Raw genomic sequence first — 22,632 nt, forward strand, 5'->3', positions numbered from 1 at the left:
GCAAAATAACTTCTACCTGGAGAGCAAGCATGGAAAGTTTCATTGCCAAAATGGTGTTTTTCACTGAGCTATGTTGTGTTCTAAGAGTTTCATCTTAAACTTCTATATAAACTCTAAACTATGCCTTTTGCTCATGCAAATTCTGCAACTGTGTGCCAGCCCTGTGTCAAATATTTCTCTTACATATATGTGGACATTTCTACGGTAAACTAATTTTCTTGTAAAGCAATACTTTGATCTTTTCCCTTTTATTAATCCTGCATCTCTACAATTTAATTAACTCAAAGTAATACAACTAAAATATGACAGAGCATGCAACATAGTGTCTCTAAAATACCTGGTCAATATTTTTCCTTACATCAGTTAGACTTGTTGGCTTATCAGAATCAGTCTAGAACTTTTCAACAACATCCTTTGAAGAGTACAAAGAGAAGGAAAAACCAACAATTATGCAGCTTTCTCATTTTATTCCTATTTGCAAATTCAAGGTATCCTATTCTATTTCTAGTTCTTCACTACTTGAGTTCAGAAGGAAATTAATTTCATTTATTTATTTTTTAGATTCAGTTTTAAATACTTCATGAGCAGCAAATGATTTGGTAATATGAACTCCTTTTATACTCAGAATGTAATTAAGAAAGGGGAGGAAGGAAGAGTCTACAAGAAAATGTGATATGTCTGTTGCATGCATAAGAAAAATCCACTAGACACATTCTGAAATGTTTCTAGGTTAGCTTCCATATTTCTACACAATCTAACTGAATTCTTGAAGAAAATGTTCCTCCTTTAAAAAGTTCCTGCTATCACATCTTCCCAATATTTACAGTTCTCAGCTGTATATGCTGAACATACTGTACACACTCCCATGCACATTCTAAACATACGCAGTATGCACATAACATATATAATAATATTTTTCCAAGAAACCAATTGTAAGACTGAAAATTATATTGGACCAAGTAAAAGCTGGAATGAAGATTTAAGTGTGTTAACTGAGCAGTAAGAATCTACACTTCTACAATCTTTTTATCGTGTAAAACCTAAATATCTAATTCCTGACACCCGAGGCCTTTTTAAATAATGTTTGCTCTTCTGCTTATGAATGCATTTTTTCCAAACAATAAACACAGGCAGCCTATGGGATTAAAGCATGACAAAGGTGTAGCTGACTCATGGGATCAATTAGAAAGCAGCAGCACTTACGCCTTTTGTTCATTCCATGTTTTACTAACAGTTTCTGCATTTTCAGCATAAGTGTATCGCAGATGTTAAATGCCATGCTACAAGGCAACAGCACACAAGTACCATACACTAGGCAGGAGAAATCTATTCTTATCACCACCTACTATTATATCACTTGTTATAGAGTTTGCAGATTTCTTTAAAGTTTTAACAAATGCATACTGATTTTAACAGAATGCTCATGGCTTCTTGCTCAATTAAGGTATGCCAGCATTTTTTCAATCAATTTTTAACATTCAAAATGAACCTACAGACTTGCCTTTTCTAAGCTAAAAACAATCTTAAATACAGCCACCGACGCTAATGCCACAGCAGGTACAGCTTTCCCTCAAAACCCACTGTTAAACTCACAAGCAGGAAAGCCCACAAGCAGGACGACAAGCAGTTTCAACCTCCATGCAGTTTGCCCATGACAGGTTATTGACAGAACAAGCAGAATTCGCAATACTTACTGAGTGTTTCTCCTGCTGGCCCATAACTCCATGGTTAGCTGGGATTGCAAGTGGTTTCATAATGAAGAAACATAAACTGAACTGAATTTACACATCATGTACCAATTTCTTATGGATGGCAAGTCACCCTCTACAGCATTAAATTAAAAAGAGGAGGAGGGGGTGAAACCAAGCTGGAGCTAAAAGTGTCACTACTGGTAAGCTCAAAACCCCCCTCACACTTGTAGTGCAGAGCAGCAATCCAAACGACAGCGTTAGTCTCCATTTTTGTAACACAAAGTCTAAGCGTGTCAAGACATACAGAGTCTGATGAAACCCTACATTATCCAGCATTCATCCAGGGGAACAAAACCATTCCCTAAGCCTGAGGAATGGAAAGAAAAGAAAAAGGAGGAAAAAAGCTAAAATGGCTGACTGCACAGAGACTCCCTCAAAAAGGCTTAATACAGTATTATATTAGTCAGGGTGCAGGAACCAGCCTCCAGCATTCAGCCAAGCATTGTTAATACTCCTGTTTCATTTGCAATCACACACTCACACACGCAGCCTCCCCCCCGCTCCACCACTACCCTCCGCTCCACCACTACCCTCCACTCCCCCAAAATCTGGGCAGAGCACGCAAACAGGGACCTCCTCCCCTGGCTGCTAATGATGCTGACAGAGTAGTGACCAGTGATCTCTGTTCCACTCAGCTAACCAAGTTTGCACAATTAATCTCAGCAGCATGACATTGATGGACATTTAATTTTATGATGCCTGTTCCCCGCAATCAAGACAAGCATGTCTACTGCCCAAAGAGTCAGCAATAAAAATACAACACAGTTACACACACACAAAAGCCCAGAGAATCATGAGTCTGAATGCAATACGCCAATATAATTACGTTATTGTGCTTACTTTGGAAGACCATGGCTGCAGGCAGTTGGCATAGCAACGCACAAGGAAAGCCATTTCCTGGGTAGAAAGAATGCTTCCTTTTCTAAATAAAAAATTCCTCTTAGGATACAAACGGCATTGCTGCTTCCTGCAGAAAGCAAAGACACTGTAGTCTGTCTCTTAACCTGCACACAGGCACACACTCAATGCAGTTCGAGTGATGTAAGTGGATTTCTCTCTCTCCTCTCCCTCCCTCACCCTTTATCCACCGAAATATTCAAGTCAAATGGAAGATACATTCCTTGAGGCTCACCCACTCGTATAGTTAACCATTTCACTCATTAAGGTAGAGATGGACAATGCAGATAAAACAGCAAGCTCTTGCCTGTATCTGGTATCAGCCTCTGAAGATCAAGGCAGCCCCAGAGGGGAGGGATCCGTTCCCTGCTGGTTCCTAAGAATATTACTGAAGTCAGGGTGGGAATAAAGACCCACCTTTACCTCGCCAAATCCTGAGCTGAACACGACTTTTCATGAAGATGTGGATAAAGCAGAGGGTTTGACATCACCTCCTTTTTCCCCACACCCAAAAGAGTGCTGCTGCAGAGCTGTAAACATTGTTATCAAGTATTTATAAACAGTGCACTTGAGCTCTCAGATTTTCAGCAGCTTTGCCACTATGCAGGCCACAGATACCCATGGGCTGTGACAGATAAAAGTCCAAAACCCTTTAACACATCATTTGAAGTCTTTCTGAATATAGCTCCTGCTTCTCCCTGCACACTGAATACACAAATTCCACTAAAAATGGGGAAGCAAGAGCTGGAAGAGATAGACATACATACGGCTTTTATAATTTCCTTCACTGAATGTACTCAGAAATTTCCCCAGTCACTCCCATTTACCCTATACCACTTCTCATATTATACCGGCAACCACATACTGCAGAGGAGCTGAAACATGCTCAAGCAATAAACTAATTGGCAGCCCTATGCAATGTACGTCTTAAATGCCATGAATTCAAGTCACTTGACACAGGGGAAACCACACCAGGGTATACAGGACATGCCAATCTTCCATTAGGCTTCCAATTCAGGACAGTGGTTTATAACACATACTTTAAAATCAGAGATCATCTGTGCTTTAAGTAACTTCAAAATTGGGGATTGTTTGTTTGTTTTTTCTTTTAAGAACACAAAGAAAAAAAAAAAAGACGTTAAAAGTTGTTACACAGGCATAAACACACAGGAAAAAGAATGAATACTACAGAATACTATGACATACAAGCTGCGGCTGCCTTCCACCAGAATAGCCTATCCACTGATAATGAGTTTAGTTTGTTGCACAGTGATTTCTTTTGGTACTAGCAATGACTGCTATTAAATGAGGCCATAAAAATTAATGGAAATGATCTAGTAAGGAAAGAAAAGATCATGAAATATCTGGTCTATTTTTTGCACAGCTATTCTAAGGACACCATTTCGTACACACCACATTTGAAATGTAATATATTTAAACTTATGAGAGTTCAATGACACTTGTGCCCTTGGTCTTCTAGTATATGCTAAATGATAAGTTACTCTTCAAACAATTGAATTACAAAAATTAGTTTAGAATTGCTGCAATTGTATTGTGCCAGGGCAACCAACAGCTGATTTTAAAATGTTAAATTATGCTTAAGCCTTGTAAAACAGTCTAATGCTGAGCACAATCAATTTTCTGATGAAGTGCTGACCAGAAGCAGTGGAAGTTATTCATTCTAGGAAGCTCAGACAAACCCTCTCCAGTACAAAATTAAAAAATACTCCTTGTTGAGAAAGCAATTAAAACCCTCTTGAGTCTGATTTGGTGGCCTTGCGGTTAACACCATAAGCAGAGTTTGAGCGTGGTGTTTTACGCTCATGTCAGGAAAAATTAAGTTCTGCCAAGACAGAAACTCCCCAGCATAGGAAGGGAGCACACCACTTTCTGAACTTCATTACAGACATAACTATCAACATGCATCTTACTCTGCATCAGCTTGTGTTGGTCTGCACCATTTAACCAAAATCTAGCCTAGGTTTCTGTGGCGTAAGTCTTGAAGAGTAACACAAAACCGCAAATAAAACCACTAAAACAGTACTAAAAGTCAAAACTTCTAGATGACAGTGCCATGAAATACTTCCTTGCTATTTATGCTGGTCACTACTATACACCCCTACTTGCCTCTCAGGAAATTAAGTCAGACTCTCATACATTAATACAAAATTTAAATTAACCTCAAATCCTTGGTAGCTTCCAAAACAGAAAAAAAAGCCTCTTTATGTCAAAAATGTAAAAAGTGCTATTTATGTAATTAGGTGAAGAAAACACAACTCACAGGCAATTTGTGAATCAAAATAATTGCAAGAAATAATGGTTGATTCCATTTCCATATTCCTTCCTGCTCAAACACCACCGCTTTTCAGGTTCAGTGGTGCATTGTGATACTAAGTACTGTCCATTCTCAGTACAGAAAATAATTCCATATAAATTATATTTCATAGAAAGAGAATTAAAACAAAAGTTCAGTGAACTGTTAGATGTTTCAGTGAAGAACGAATGGAATTTAAATCAGTGTAAGATACCAGAACAATGTATCCTGGAAAGTTTCTATCATAAACAAGTATGAATAGTTTATACGAAACTTAAGTACAACTTTGCGTTCATGTGCATTTCAAAACCCATGTAGGGATTCTGTGCTTAGACTTAAATTTTGAGAAAAATCAAGAAATTTTTTGAAATATTTTTAGGCCATTAATGTGAGATGTTAATAAACCTGATATGCAACAACTGGACATTATGGACTATACCCAGATGCTTTCAAAATAATGAACTTAGAAGACAGCTGGCAGCTCTTTGCAGGCACAGTTAAGAATGTTAAAAATTACCTTTCAAAAGTAACTACAAATGTTAGGACATCCTTTTACTACTCACAGGATTCAGGATTCATAAACTGTAATTCTGAATCCCAGGTAAGAAATGGCAGAGATCTCAGCACCACGTATCATCTGCCTGCAATGCCTCTCAACTATTTCATGTGCTAGAACATAATCTCCCCATGATACTATTTTCCTAAATAGTGTCGATGCCAACTGGAGCATTAAACCTTTTTAGGTTAACAACAAATCTGCAGCAACAGATTACCTCAAATCTTCAACTTTAAGCAGTCACCTTAACTCGTACCTATTTACAGGAGTACTTTAAATTTGATAAAGATTACATACGCAAAACCCATTATTTTCCAGAAGTACCTCAAAACCAGAAGTTATCAGCACATTTTCCCCTTCCCTTTAAGCACATTCTAAAGAGTATCATTTCCTTCATGTTCAAAAACTTAGACAAAAGGCAACAGAACACAGTAAGGTCACCAAATTTAGTGCCACTTCGTGACTCCAGTAGCTAGAAAACCGGGGGGTGGCAGGAAGTCAAAGGAATAGAAAAAAAGATGAAAGAATAAGGCATAAACCCCACAACCACTACATGTCCCAAAACGATTCACAGCAAAGGGACCATTACACGAATATTACACAGTTGTGCAAGTGGAATACAGACAGTTAAATTGAAAGGTGCAGGAATGTAGTACGTAATTTTATGGAAAGTAAAGCGAAGTATCTTCGCTTCCTCCCATCCTCCTCACCTGGAAAAAAATGGAGGTTTCAGACTTAATTTTCAGTTCAGGACTACAGACATAAAACTTAAGCTCCCAGGAGTATGCTTCTAAATTTTATCATTTTATCACTCTCCCACTGGCCTTGTGAGAGAGATTGCTAAATATGATCTGAAGCTCACATCAGCTTTAAAAACACCAACTGAAACCACTAAAAATCTGGAACAGTAATTCACTCCAAATGCTACAATACATTTAAATGTCCCATACAATCCAAAAGTTTTATTCTCATGAATTTAGGCAAATTTACTGCCAGTAATTAAAATCTCTGGCCATGTGACCCAATCACATGCTAGCAATTTCCTATTTATCAGGGTAATGCAGAAAGGGGATGGTCCACACACACCTGTCACATTTTCATTTTCTCAAGAACTTTGAGAACCTTAAATAAAACTATGTTGAATAAAGAAAAATTACCACATCTGCTCTCCAAGGTGATTTTCAATGACTAAAATACCACTTTGGCCAAAACGCATGGATAAAGCAATAGTATTTGCCAATTTAATTTTATTCATAATTCTGTGGCATTATCATTATAGTAATGTTCACTACACCATGAGCAACACCAAAGCAACAGTTACAATGGAGCGGTGTGTGCTGTTTTGATAACACATTCACTAATGTTACAGACCATTTGAACAAACGCCCTTCTGTTGATCTGATGCTGCAAATGAATCTATAATCCAGATCTTTAAAATAATGACAAGCCCAGAGCAGTCATGCTGTTGCCTCAGCTGGGTGGATGTGCCATAGGCTGCCAATCTTTCCTTTGATGGCAGACTCATTTGTCACCTTCTGTGCACAGCTCTGTTTTCAGTACAGCTTTCTGCTTGCCTGCCATCCAACTTAAAATAGGAGCAAGTTATAGTATTCATTTAAAATACTTGCCATTGAATTATCTTAAAATTATGTTAGAACAGACACAAAGAAAACCTATAACTGATGGATATTCATCCCAAATGTGACAAGATGTCCCATTCGCAGTGGGTCTAACTTAGCTTGAGCAACTTCAGCAAAGGCTCACTACAGTAGCAGAGCACACAAACTTCTCTCTGGACAATGTATTTATTTATGCTTTAAACATAAGATTGCTTTTACTATAAACAAACTATTAAGATCAACACAACTTTTGTGTTCCTGCAACACTTACAAGGTGTTACTTATTAAATTTTACTTGCAAGATCAAAATTGTGTTTAATGTGCATGGTTGTGAAGTCATTTCATGTGATGTTTAGCTGATTTACCTGAGATTTTAGATAAAGCAAAGGGTTATTACTTACGTAAGCCTAAACCTTAACACATATAACATGGCTTTAAAAGTATGTATTTTCATTATTAAATATTAAAAATTAGATATTAAAATTTGAGATCTTAATGACTTCAATTGGCAGAACAGTCATAGATTAATTTCTTTAACTGTTTCAGTACTGCAGGAGTGTAAAAAATGCAGACTGTCAAGACAGATGCAGTTTTCCCCAATCTTCATAACATTTTCTCATTTTAGTGTAAGGACAAGAGATAAAGATAACGTCCTAATTAATCAGAGAACATGAGAATGTGGTTTCTGCTTTTAAAATGTGAAGGAAAGCCTGAAAGCAAAAGAGTGAACACTCTGTCAAGGTCAAGAACGAGGATATTGGCCATAAAGGACAAGCAAAGCTGCTTTACCAGATGTAGATGATACCTTGACATCTGTACCTGCTGGGACGAGGTTCACTGCTGAGATACAAATCACCTCACTGTCTTGGAGGAAAAGCAAAACAAAAAAATATTCACAAAATACCCCACTTATCATTGTGTCCATAATAATTTCACAGCAGGAATCTGGAGACACAAGCTCTTCACCTATGCGAGGCATCCCAAAATAATACATAATAATGCAGGAAAACTTCATGGAAGTTGGATAAATGCATACCTCCTTCATGTGTATTCTACTGCTGCACTGTTAAAGGCATGATTTTACCTCAGAAAACTCCCTGACTTTTATCAACTGCCCACGTTCCAGACTTACATTCTTTACCAGCCCCACGGAATCATGTTACCTGAAATACTCTAACATGTTTGAATTGCAAGGATGATTGTTCTGGTAAGGAACTGAATGAATCTGAGACCACCCAAAGCAGGGGAACAAACGTTTAATGTTTCATTTTTAAATATTAATGGATTAAAACCAAACAAAAAACCATTTTTTTCCAAGCCTCTCTAAATCCTAGCTGGTTTCCTGTTGCTTTGTGTTGCTTATTTGTTCATCAGGAGATTTTGGCAGCAGTGGAGGGGGAGTATTTATTTGAAGAGAATACAATATACTTGCTAACAGTTTTTCTTGAACTTCTTTAGAAACTTCAAGGAGTATCTGAAACTCATCACTATGTTCAAGGTGCAGACTTAAACAGGACCGACAGGAAGCCTCCATTCTGCCAGTTAGGTTTCCAGATTCCCCAAACAATGGTGGAAATTATATGTCATTTTTACTACCATATTTGATGTTGAGACCTTTCTGTCCATCTTTTTGAATGTTTATTTGGACATGTCCTGAGGTAACTAATTACTTATCTCTGGTATTTTGGGGAAGTTTAACTTAGAAAGGGCCGGTTGCTGTTACAGAGGATTTTCATTCAATTCAATTATATGTTGTAAGGAAGTAACTTTTGTTTTTGTCTCCAGCCACAGTCTTATCCAAGGAGACTCTCCAAAGAGCATACTCTAGGGGCTGCAAATTAAACTCAACACTAAAACAGTTTACCAGTATAAGATCACTTTCTTTTTGGAGAACTCTTACCTCATGCCCTGCATATTCTCCCTTGTGTAATGCACCATTCACTAATATACCTTGAGAGCTTTGTGCTCTGGCTCTAGCAACTGTATAGAAATCATTTATCCAGACTTTTTGCTTTTATCAGTAACAAACCCCATGCAACTTCACTTGTCTTTTGTTTTTAGAAATAATTAGGAAGCAAAATGAGCCAAATTTTTTTTAGATAGGAAAAAAAGTCAGAACACATTACATCATTCAGGTAGAGAGACCTTAATACAAAATTCTAAGAAATGCTTTCTCCCTCTCCTCTTTCCCAGTCAAATAAATTAGGGAGCCAAGTACCAGCAATTAATGGATGTCCCATTCTGTAAATTTAACACTACATTTTCCCCTCGCATTTACAAGATCAGTTACCTAGGTATAGAAGTGCTAAATAAAACTAGGTGGAAGTGCACCTCCTAGATTGAGTCTCCCTAATACTTTGATTTTACACAGTTTTATATTCCAAGTTTACTACTGAAAAAGCTGTCAGTGTGCTTACTTTGAAGGTGATCTTTAGTGTACCATGGATCATTTGCAAACTTCAAAACCAGTTAGCTACAGGCCTTTATACTCTCCAAATTGCAACATTTAAGTGTGACACAGAGAATGTAATTTAGTGATATGAAAAGAAGAAGAGGAAAAATATTTTACATTTTAGCACTGTGTGCATAAACACACAGAGGCAGATACAAACAATGCAAAATAGAGCAAACAGAGTTTGTATGCCAGCCACCTAAACAACACCCATAACATCTGTTGGCTGTTCCAGGTGCCTGTAGAAACTTTTCTATCTGAAAAATCAAAGATAATTAAGGCTAATAGTTCAAAACTGAAGCCCAGTTCCCCATACCCATTACTCATACAACAGAATGCTAACACTTTGACACCTTACATGAAACAACAAAAGCATTTTTATGAAAAAAGAAAAAAAATAATCTTCCTATCAGAGACGTGCAAATACCATGAATTTTAAAAGTGCTCCAGAATTCTTAACCTCACATCCAAGAACAACTTTGCTTCACAGCAACCTGAGTATGGCTAAATAAGCATCTTAACAGGGCAGTGAAAGAGAGGGTAAAAAGGGTCTACACATTTGAAGGTTTTATCTCAGATTACTTAGTGTTTACATAAAACAAATCATTCCACCTTTTTTCCTAACCAGCACCTTTGGCCAAGACAAATTTTTGTTTAAATTTTAAGACTAAAACTACCTGAAAAGTATGATGGATATTGCTGCATCGTCATTGACAGCTGTGACAGCACTTTGAGAGAAGCCTGGTATATGCAACTTGGGCTACCAAGTCTCAACTAAAAGCTTACAAGCAGAACCATGTCGAATGTGCAATTACCATTGTAACAAATGCATTTCCTTCACTTTAAACAAACACAGCTATGAAAGAAATCAAAGAACCTCATTCTCTTTCACCCCAAGAAACCCACCACCACTAAATTAGCATTCCAGATACAACCTTAAAGATCTATCTCTGAGACCCTGCTCAACTCCCTTACTTCTTAAGCATGTTTTCAATATCTGAAATGTTTAGTCTTAAGGAACTGGGGCACCTCTTAAAAAAAATATAAAAAAAGAATTCACAAATAGGAATTATGCCATTATTTCCACATAGAAAAAGCTACAAGCAGCACAAAGCTTCTAACAAATGAAAATCCAAGCTATGTTAAACTAAGTTTATACAATTTACATTTAATTTACTATCACCATTCTAATTACTTCCACAATTTACTGTTTAAGATCATGACATCAGACTAGAAGCCAGGAGTTGCAGGTTACAATTCTTGTGTTATTACTAAACACTTGCATTGCCTCTAATAATCTCCTTCCTTAAACTTATTTCATACTTATGCATTAAAACTCGTGTCATGTTTAAACGTGTTGGAACAGGTTCCAGTTTTTACTAGAACCATCATGCATGACTATAACATCAACGTACCAAAATACATAGGAAACAGTCTTGTCTTTCTCCCTCCCACTTCACTCATAATTGATAACTACAACAGTAAGGAACAAACATATGCCAGTTGTCCAAGGAAGAAAAAAAAATATTTGCAAATACAAAATAAAAAATGTAAGAATAGCCTTCTGGACCTAGAATCCTAGAATCATTTAGGTTGGAAAACACCTTTAAGATCATGAAGTCCAAATATTAACCTAACACTGACAAGTCCATGAAGAAACTATGTCCTAAGCACTACATATACAACACATCCTTTAAATACCTCCAGGGATGGTAACTTCATCTCTTCCCTGAGCAGCCCATTCCAATGCCTGACAACCCTTTACATGAAGAAATGTTTCCCAATATCCAATCTCAGCCTCCCCTGGCACAACTTGAAGCCATTTCCTCTTGTCCTATTCTTGTTACTCAGGAGAAGAGACACCCACCTCACCACAACGTCCTCTCAGGTAGTTGTTGAGTGGTAAGGTCCCCCCTTGAGCCTTCTCTTCTTCAGGCTAAACAACCCCAGGTCCTTCAGCTGTTCCTCATCAAACTTGTGCTCTAGACCCTTCATCAGCTTCTTTGCTCTTCTTTGGACATGCCCCAGAATCTGTGTCTTTCTTGTGGTGAGGGGCCCAAAACTGAACGCAGTATTCCAAGGTGTGGCCTCACCAGTGCTGAGTACAGGGAGGGGACAATCACCTCCCTAGTCCTGCTTATCATATTATTTCTGATGCAAGCCAGGATGCTGTTTGTCTTCTTCAGACATTCCACCTTACCACGTTTTAATTCTATACATACTTCCCTAGTTGCTCAGGATATTTAAAGTACTACTTAATTAATTTTTTAGAGCTTTGCAATTCACTCAGCAAAATAATCATTTAAATGGTTCAAATGAAATACAAAAGCACTATTAAAATTAACGAAAACCTTTTGTGGAAAGATTGACACCTAATGCTAATCATTTTATCTTTAAGTCAGTACATCAAGCACAGCTTACAAAAGAGTGGCTCAGATGCTTCGGAAAAATGAACTGACAGCTTCTTTATATGCTTTAGCAGGCAAATGTCTACATTAGGACTATCTCTCATGATGCTTATCTGTATAGAAATGCCAATGTCGAACGGATCCTTATTGGTATTTCACAAACATAATGCATAGGCAGATCCCTTTTCCCATATGCACTTTATAGGCAAACATTGTTTCTAAATGAACAACCTTACGCTAATGAGCATATCCTACTTATAAAAAAAATTAAAAACAAGAGTGTGTGACTTTTAATCTCCCTCAAGAAGTTCAAGTGGTAGAAATCCAATATTTGTATTAAGTTACATTATACAACAATCAGTTTAGAAAAGAGTTATAAAAAATTCATTTTTCTTCTGCATGAATAACTCTCTGCTTTGATGACAAGCCTCACATTTAGTTTTATGCCCTACATCTCTGAAAAGCAATCTTTTATATAATATAAAATAGTACATCACAAGTCAGTAACAGCAAAAAAAGTCATGCTACTCTGGAAAATCTATGCTATCATTAACCAAAGTTTCACATATGTGTGGTCATAAAGTACTAGCAACTGCACAAGCTGTAAACAGGACCTAGTGCTAGTAATATATCTAAAATCAAGAAACTCGGTAGTATTACTGACACTTCGGTTGCATAAAATACTTCATAGATTCAGTGTTTGTCTTCGAATTTCCAAATTGAATCACAGTTACAAATACAGTTATGACATCAATGTGAGCCCTTCCAAAGGGAATGGAAGAACAGTAAATCCCAATGGATATATGAGTTCTGCAGCAGGGATGATGTAATATATAAAAATAGACATCCTCTGACAGAAGCTGCAAGTTGAGTAAATAACACACTGCATGTCATTAATTTTGCATTAGCTTGCCAGAAGACATTACTGAAAGGATTATGAACTAACAATTTTGTTTTGCTTCGGGTGCTACACAAAATAAAATGATAGCATTGCACATATATTAACTATAATCCATAACATAATACATAACTTTAACACTACAACACAGATGAAAGAAGAAAGGCTGAAAGGTTGTTTTTTGCCACAGAACACAGGGGTGGGAATTATGTATTGACATTATTACATTACCAGTGGATGTTCCCACACAGGAACACCCAACTTCTATGCAAAAAAAAATGGTTAATGGGAACCATCCAAGTCATCTCAGGAATTTCATATTTCAGACAAAATTACCTCACAATTCTTGCAGTGTCTCACTTCAAAATACACCTGCTTTATGTAATATAGCATAGTTACACAGTTCAGGAATTAGCACTACCACGTCTGTTCAAATATTATATACACAGCCTACTCATATTTAGTATTTTGTACTACTTCCTAGTATGATGTATGCATCAATCTCATTCCACGTTGTGAATATGTCATCACCATCATGCAATAATAAAAACAGTCACTTTTGAAACTGCAGACTGAATTTTGTAAATTAACAAAAGCAACTACAATATTCCTGGTAAAAGGACACTCACATTTGACATTAAGAACTAGTCCCTTTTTTTAATTAATGGAACAATCAATACAGTATCTTTTATTTCAAATATAAACACTAGAAAGAAACAATAAATTATTTTATACCAAATTTGTTATAACTAAAGAAATCTGTTTGAGCAAAGAGACACACATTATTTGTGTAAAAGTGTGATTAAAACACCCTGGCATGCCATGCTACTTCCCATACAATACAATGTAAATTTAGGTGTGTGTACAATTATGTTTTGAATTACCATTTCTTTTGCTTACATTAATTTGTTTCAGAAACAAGAACAGAATGCAAGATGACCTTTTTGCTTTCATTCGGCATATGCCACTTAACAGATCCTTCTTGGCTTCCTTTCTCTTTGCTTTTCATATTTTTCCCCTCTCCTGAGGGGGACTAAAGGGACTATCTGAGGGAACACTAAATTAGCATCGAGTTCAAAAATTAGATATATTTGAATAGGTTCAGCTGCTACAACTCATGCAAGCCTCTAAAGCTAAACCCCTTAAACATCCTTCTTCCCCAAACGTTTTTGATGACCAAGTGTACCTGACTAGGATACCAGTAATTTTTCTGTTTGTAGTTTTTCCTTTGTAAGACTTGATTAATACTTCCAAGATCAAGGGTGTTTAAAAAAACTGGTCTTTTTCCCCATGATCTCTCCATATTCTTTACATCCTTGTATAAAGTCAAGCTTTCAGTGTGCCCACACTTCCTTTTTCATTGCCCTATCAAATAATTTTCCTAGAGTTGGCGAATTAACTCAGATTTGATTCTTTCTTCCCAAAAGAAAGCTTTCTTTTTTTTTTTAATGTGAATATTCATGATTGATTCTGTGGGTTACTTTTTGTTTTATTAAGTGAAGTTACATTGGAATGAAAGTTCTAGATAATCCTAATAATCATCAGGAACATTAAAAGCTGCAGCTATTTACAGGTTTGAAAGATTGACAACATTCTTTTAAACTGATTTCTTGTAGACTGAGTATCTGACAACTGTTCCTACTGATCCAAACTAAAATAACTGAAATTCTATATGTAATAAAGATGACTAAGTACACTACTCTCTTGGCATCAGTTTACTGTGTAGAATACAATGCACTAACAAGAACACATTTTATCACAGAATTATAGAACAGTTAGGGTTGGAAAGGCCCTTAAGATGATCTAATTCCAACCCCTTGCTATGGGCAGGGATGCCTCACCCTAGACCATGTCGCCCAACCTGTCCAACCTGACCTTGAACACTGCCAAGGGATGAAGCATTCACCAGTTCTTTGGACAACCTGTTCTTGTGCCTCACCACCCTCACAGTAAAGAGCTTCTTCCTTATATCTAACCTGAACTTCCCCTGTTTAAGTTTGATCCATCACCTCTTTTCCTGTCGCTACAGTCCCCGATGAAGAATCCCTCTTAAGCATTCTTGTAGGCCCCCCTCAGATATTAGAGGGCTGCTATGAAGATATAACAAAAACCTATAAATTCTACATGGTTGAGAAGCAAGCACATACAAGGTATTTTGTGATCATTTGTACTGGTCCACGGGAATACATCCAGTAATACATATTTTACAACAAACATAAATATACATGCAGAGAAGCAACTGTATTGAGCTTATTAATGTTTTCAACATTAAGTGTTGTCTGAAGTTATACTGGACATATATAAAAGTATAAAATAGAATCAGCTTTTTTTAATTCTCATCAACTATATTAGCCACAAGAAACCACTTTTCCTCTTGTAAACTTCCACATCACTTCAGTAGCCACATCCACTGAATAAAGGAAAACAACTAAGTTTTGGCACAAAATTCAGGCAGAAAAAATTAAAATTCAGATTTTTTTAAATCCTTCTTAAATGTTATATGATATAGAGCAGCTTTGTTGATTGTTAAAATATAATTTTGCAGACAAAGGAAAAGGCAAATTTGTTTCATAAAAGAGAACATTCTGAACACAAATTTTTGATCCTGGAATTTTAAACTCTCAGCAGACAATGTGAATGCAAATTTTACTAGGAAAAAAAGGATACTTTGCCAATGCTTTGCTCTAACTGTTAGCTGTAAGAGAAGATTGAGGCAGCGAGCAAGGTTTCTACAGTTTGGTACTATATGACCAGGGTCAAATACTTTTTAAAACATAATATTTTAAAAAAGCTAGAAAAAAAACCCTAATTTTTTCACAAAGTCATGGCTGCAGATGAAACTTGACTCAGCAACATTAGACATGGTTTCATTTCCATCCCTCTTCTTATGCAAGTTTTCAGTCATGCCCCTCAAATAAAGTCCGGGACAATACTTGTCTGCCCTTTACACATCAGCGTGATGACTGGCTCTATAGCACAGTGTGTGAGGATAAAATAATTACATGCTTGTAACTTGGGGAAGAAGCTGGAGTTATTGACAGCTCCATACCCACTGCTCTTTTCCTTCTAACACCAGATAAACAGATTGTCACCTCATGTGAGTCTCAAGCTAAATAGGATAAAAAAAGGCTACTAAAAGGCAGAAAGACCTTCTGCAGGGATTTCAGCAGCTGGCTTTAAAAAGACCGGCTGAGGATGCGCTAGCAGCAATTTTCATAAGCCTGTTAACTAATTCAAATCTGGAAAGATTCTCACTAATTCAGATCTGGATAGAGTAAAGCACCACACACTATAGTCTTTGTTCAGGGCTATTCACTGGTGCTTCAGTGTTTTATTTACAGACCTACCTGCATCTCTATAAATATTCCCCAGTAAGCTTCGATATTTTGCCTTTAGCAAAGAAAAGCTATGGTACAGACTAATAAAAGCTCGCATATCAGTTTACATACCAAGTGTAAGGCACAGGAGATACAGCCTATAACAAAACAGGGACTTACAAATTACTACTCACAACCACTATGCCACTAAATAACAGCATCTTATTTTAGATGAACTTATTTTTCCTTTATGAACTTCTGCAATTTACACTACATGTGTCATGCATTATATATATAACAACCAGCTCACCAACACTCAGACTGGGTATGACCATTCCTCACAGAGGCACTGAAACAGCCACAAAGTTTACTCACACAAAGATAGCACAAGGAAGTCTATCCTTATTTAAATTCACTCCATTGATGAATATGCTACTTTATGGTTTAAAAAACAAAACAAAAAAAAAAAAAAGCACAAGCAGCCTAAAGTAGAAGAAAAGCCATGTAGGCACTCAGAAAAAAGCACGGACCCAGAAAAATGGGTCCGCACTCTTTCAGTCAAGTCACTCAAAACAAGGGCTTTTCATTGAAAACTTTAAGTAGTCTCAAGTATAGATACACACAGAAAGAAAATCTACATTCAGAAGTTAAATCCAATTTCTATTATTAAGTAAGAAGGTGTTAACATTAATCTTGTTAAAGGCAGTTTCTGATACAGCAGAAGCAGAGGTAAAAATCTGCTGTCAAAAAAAAACAAACAAGATTTTCCAGATTCAAGTAAGAACAGCTCAACCTAAACTTATCAGGATTTTTTTTTCTTCCCTGAAAAATAACAGATCCATTTTACCAAAATACGAATGGTGGCGAAAAGGATGCCATTTTATCAGCCTGATAAAGCACACTGATTCTATTCCCATACATTAACTTTCTATTTTCCTCAACCTAGAAATCAGCAACACTTGTTCCAAAAGTAACATGCCTAAGTACAATACATATCAAAATACTACAAAGTATTTCAAATTCCTATCAGAATTTGAGAAGCACATTATTACTCTTAGACATAATGTTTTAGTAACCATAGGTTACCTGGGATCATTCCATTGAAAAAGTGGTGAGCACTGATCTGGAGATTAGGAACTGGATTCCTAGAACAACTGTACCATACATATTGAAGAAAGGGAGAACTTCAGCACAGAAGTCACTTGCCTGTGATACTGGAACCATACTCAAATTTCAACCATCTCAGTCTTTTATATAAAGAAGTGAACAGCACAATGTGATACAGAAGGAACTTTTAAAATAATTTCCTGATAAAATATCAGAATTGACCAAAATAATATTTGAGAAAAGGAAGAATTTTGAAGCTAAGCAATAGTTTTAATTTGTTTTCAGTTCTATCACAAGAAATTTCTCAGACATAAGAGTGTGGACATTTTACAGTTTGACAAGACACATTCTTACCAAACGTTGTATTTGGTGGATGCTTAGTAGTGGCAGTGAGAAATGCAACTAAAAATACAAGTTAACTTTAAAAGATGCCACTCAGATCTTCAGATTACTTTGCATTTGAGATCAGATGTCAGGGAAAACTTCTCTATTTTGTTTGGTTTGATACCATTCAAAAGACATTCTGGCTTGATACCATTCAAAAGACACTCAGACATACTTTTCTCCCTAGCTTGACAAGCGGGCTTCAAATAATGGCCAATTACGCATATTTTGTTAGGGTCTACAAAATCCACCTTCTTTACGCACATAATCATAATGGAAGACAAACAAGAAGCACTCTTACAAGTTTTCAGCTAACGGAATCTTTCTGCTGCTCCTTTGATGCTCATCTTGTCACACTATAATTTGCCTGTTCTACTGACATAAAGATAACTAAACAGCAACAGGGGGACTACTTTTAAAATCAAAATCAAAAATTAAGTCCTTTGTGTCATGAAAGAGATTCTTGAGTAAAGTGTCTGACAAACACTAAGTATTTTAAATATTCTCTTTGCTTATTGTTCTCCATTTTCTCTAAATCACAGACATCAAAGCAAGGATCAGTCAAAGCTGGGCAAGGGACACTGAGCTGTCACCAAATTCCACATTTACATTAGTATTTTTATATCACAGTGAGACTGCTGAAGTATCAAAGCAAAGGCTAGGAGGCAACTTTAGTCATTACATTGCATCAGCATTATGATATCACACCGCAATTCCACAAGTAAATTGTTAGTGGACCATACACAGTAAGTTACAATACCTGAGGTTTAGTGCATTCCTGTGAGCCAAAATGAAATGAATGCCATATAGGAGGAAAGGAAAAGATGAACATTATCAGACATGCCATAGTACATTCCACCACTATGAAGATAATGTTAAAATTATGTTAATGAAGGTCCATCATCCTCCCTACAGGTTGACTCTGTTGCAGAAAGCCATGCCACAACTGAGAGCACTGCATTTAACTCTTGAAAAGCACAGCCATGCATCTTCATGTAAGTTCTATGTTATGCTCTACATTTTCATAAAGATATAGAAAACTTTCTTCAGACTTTCTGAAGGAAAGCATTCAGAGACCACTGCAAAAAAAGCATGAACAATTTATCAAATAAATAAAAATTAAAATCATTCTACCCAGTAGCTATGGATTTAGAGAAAATAAAAGAAAATACGTGAAGATTTTGAGAATGCTATCAAAGCAGCTTTATTACTTTGAATCTCATGTACCTAACACTAAACCAGAACACATCCACAAGGAAGAGCAAACTTGAAAACAAATGCATCATATTAATTCTTTTTCCATTTTACTTTAGCACATTATTCACTGCAATATCTGAACATCTGCATGATTTTAGATGCTTCTTGCCTTATCCAAAATTAGAAAGTAGAACCAAAAGTGAGACCTTTACAGATACTGACCAAAGAATGGATGGGCAAAAAGTCCACAAGATCTGGGCTATATAATATGTTTTGAATAGCTATGTGTTTCAAAAAACCTGCTTTCTTCAGTGAATTTTTAAGAAAATAAGGTAAAAAAAATGAGGTCAAGGGACATAAAATAGGAAGGGCAAACAGACAATGCAGCCTTTAACGTGTATGGTTGAAACAGTAGAAATATTACTACTTGAGTATGAAAGAAGAATGTACACAAGATCACCAAATACTGTAAAAAATATGCGGGAATAGACCAGAGATTCTTGACTACACTGTAAAACTCATTTGAGCATATTTGACTCAATTTCCTTTGGGAGGGGGGAAATTCAGTCATATGCATTATATTACATTTTTTTTTAAGCAGCATTTGTCTGTAATTATTGCAAATTTTACAGTTTATTTGGCAATCTCTTCCAACTCAATATGAAATATTGCTTGCAATGAAATTCCCAACACATACACAAAATCATTATGAACTTGCACAACAGAATGGCACACAATGGACTTTTGCTCTTAGTACCAGTTAAGCTTACAAAAACTCATTAAGCATACCTAAAGTGAAATTTATACAACAGGCAAGGACCTACAAATGCAAATGGCACTGTCTGTAATCTCAATATTGCCCTTCTAGAGCTAGATCAAAATCACACTAGAACTCTTTGCCAAGCACAACATACACATATAAATAATATGAAATAAAGTAATTCTTCCTGTAATTCCTACAAAGTACAGTACTGCATATTTACTTTTTCAGAAAACCAGACAAGTGTTTCATCTTCAAACCAAGTGAACTAGCTCAATCCGTTTTAAATTTAGAGGCAGTTAAAACCGCACTGAAAATTAAACTATTAAAATCTGTTGTATAAACAAAAACAAATTGTTGGCATAAAATGTAATTATTCAGCTCATGAGGAAAAGCCTGTATAATTAACAGATGTAATCAAACATCTACACACTTAGAGACACACATTGAATATACAGGGAACTGGCAAACAAGTCAAGGAATATCGATAAAGAAGGAAAAATTGAGAAAACCTACAACTGCATTGGATCAAAGACAGTATTTTAAGAACACTAAAGTTCTAATACTGCAAATTTACATGCATGTGGCTTATATTGTGCAAAATTTCAGCCCAACAAACTCATTTAGATTAAATATGCACAAAGTTATTTATGCGCATTCCTTTATGGTTCTAGAAGGTTTGCGGACCTAAACAAATAAACTAGAGCGAAAGACAAACAGCCTTTCTAGTCTTTTGCTTATGGTTGAAATCAATACCAAACATGTTAATCTAATAGAGCTTTTCTCAATTTGAAAGCTATAAAATAAATGTTAATTAGCAATTTATTTTAATCTCAAGAGAAAGCCTGAAAGCTTTCAACAGTGAAGATTACCCCAAAAGAAGATATCAAGTGAAATGACCAAATGATCTCCCTGATGATGGGCAAACTATGCAGCTCACGGAAACCAAGTGAAAAAGGCTCTTTAGGCAGACACCAGTAAAAGTAATTTGACATTTAAATTCTGAATTCCAGAAAGAAAAGACATATTTAATCAAGCTTTTGGCCTGCTGCAATGCAGCACAGTCCTTTTCAGGCCACAACTGTTATATGTCAAAGAATGCTTCACTAACTGACATTTTAACACTATACACTAAACTATTTGTACTGTAACTTAATAGCAAAAGGAAATGAGAAGATAGTTTCTTTCACAATTTAAAATAATGACTGGAACATTAAGAAATCATAAATGACATTCACACCATAAGAAACATGTTTTCAACTCTGAACTAAGATTTAAGATGTACACATGTTCATGTGTGTTCATCTATTCTATGATTCTATGTACTGATGAAGTCAAATTTGCACCATTTTAAGGGGAAACCTCCCTACAGAAGCACACTTATTTAAAGATACTAGCAAGTTTAGCCATTCTGCTTATTTTCAGTAATATTCCTGTTGATGTTCTGGGAAACCATAAATACAGACAGCTTACCGTATGGTAGCCTCTAGGTAGAGGTGGCTTCCCCACGGGATAAGGGTCAACAGTATCAATAATCGTTTGTCGCTCTCCTTTTTGGTTGATTTTCCTAAATCTCCTTCGAGACTGCCTATGAGAAGCTTGACGTTGAAAATACTCCTCATTTTCATCCATGTAATCAACCTACAATAGATGCAAGAGAGTGTCATTTCCCCAAAGAAATGTTTCTTCTTGTAAGAAACACAAGAGGAGAGGGACTATACATCAGGGACTGTAAGGGGTAATGTGTTTAAACAGGGGAGATTAAGGTTGGATATAAGGAAGAAGTTCTTTACTGTGAGGGTGGTGAGGCACTGACAGACTGCCCAAGGAAACTGCAAGTTCTCCATCCCCACGAGTGTTCAAGGCCAGACTGGACAAGGCCTTCAGCAGACTCGTATAGTGGGAGGTGTTCCTGCCCATTGCCTGGGGGTTGGAACTAGTGATCTTAAGGTCCTTTCCAACCCAAACCATTCTGTGATGCTAAATCCTATTTTTCAAAACACAACCTTTAGCTTTGAATTTCGTGCATTTTTAGCACTAAGAGTGAAGCCACTACTATAAATAAATAAACAAACAAACAAACATTGGTGAACTGCACCACTGAATCATTTAATACAACCACTTTTCAAAATTATCCCGTCCTTCCATTCTTACTCTTTAAAAATACAAACATTTCCCCACTCATTGCAAAAAAAAAAAGTGGTATGAGAAAGTACTTGCTAGCTTCCATACTAATCTCTATTTGTCACTTGGTATCTTCCCTAACCAACCTATAGAAAAGGCTTCACTCTTCAATAAGCACCACTGGTATTATTATTCACTTCAAATATTCTGAAGGCATAAAAGAAGGATTTCTAATAATAATAATTTCTAATGGATTTGCCTGAAAACAAATCACTTTAAAGCAACAACAAGAGGAATAAAAAGTAGCTATTAGGCATATTCCAATGTAAAATTAGTTTTCCCAAATTCAGAGTCTTCAAAGTAATAGTCCTAAACTACTACACAACAGTATATGGCAGTGAAAATATCTGAAGTAGAAATTCTGGTTTTCCTGAAAAAGAACAATCTTTTTTAAAGTAATTTGGCTGAAAAGCAACATGACGTCTATATTGACAGTAGTTATAGAAACCTTACTCCAGACTGAAAGCAGGGAGAAGAAAACAAGCAAACAATTTTCAGCATTTGCTCTATATTGGAATTCAGTTAACTTCAATTCCACCCCCCAGGGATAAACAGTATTTCTGAAGATGTATAGAAGAGCCTATAAGGCACCCTGCAACGTTCCTCCATGTTTTTCAACAAGAAAAAGAAATATTAGACAAAAGACTCCTAAGAGTTTGCAGCATATCTGTGTCAGAAATGTCACATACTCATCAGCTCATGTCAGTAAATACAACTTCCAGTGTACTAATACAAGGGGATGAACACAGTTCCTGGTTCACTAGGCAATCTGGTAATGCTTACTCCAC

At 36.3% G+C, this 22,632-nt stretch overlaps 1 protein-coding gene across 9 annotated transcripts in view; it reads right to left on the reverse strand.

The window, feature by feature from the left end:
• The window catches only part of RAPGEF2 (Rap guanine nucleotide exchange factor 2), a 191,829-nt gene that overhangs the window by 68,303 nt on the left and 100,894 nt on the right, over positions 1 to 22,632 (reverse strand). For 4 of the 9 annotated variants that reach the window (XM_061373325.1, XM_061373314.1, XM_061373376.1 and 1 more), the window contains exons 6-7: positions 21,134 to 21,301; positions 18,464 to 18,481 (exon numbers count right to left, since the gene is read on the reverse strand). In XM_061373325.1, coding sequence (XP_061229309.1) covers positions 18,464 to 18,481; positions 21,134 to 21,301 — 186 coding nt within the window. Of the gene's footprint in view, positions 1 to 1,694; positions 2,231 to 2,591; positions 2,736 to 18,463; positions 18,482 to 21,133; positions 21,302 to 22,632 lie in introns of those variants that run through there. The other 5 variants (XM_061373336.1, XM_061373303.1, XM_061373368.1 and 2 more) reach the window with 4 other exon arrangements.

The sequence above is a fragment of the Neopsephotus bourkii genome, unplaced genomic scaffold (genome assembly GCF_033783945.1).
Source record: "Neopsephotus bourkii isolate Nb327-2 ecotype Australia unplaced genomic scaffold, CSIRO-AGI_Nbou_v1 NB_168, whole genome shotgun sequence".
Taxonomy (NCBI): domain Eukaryota; kingdom Metazoa; phylum Chordata; class Aves; order Psittaciformes; family Psittacidae; genus Neopsephotus; species Neopsephotus bourkii.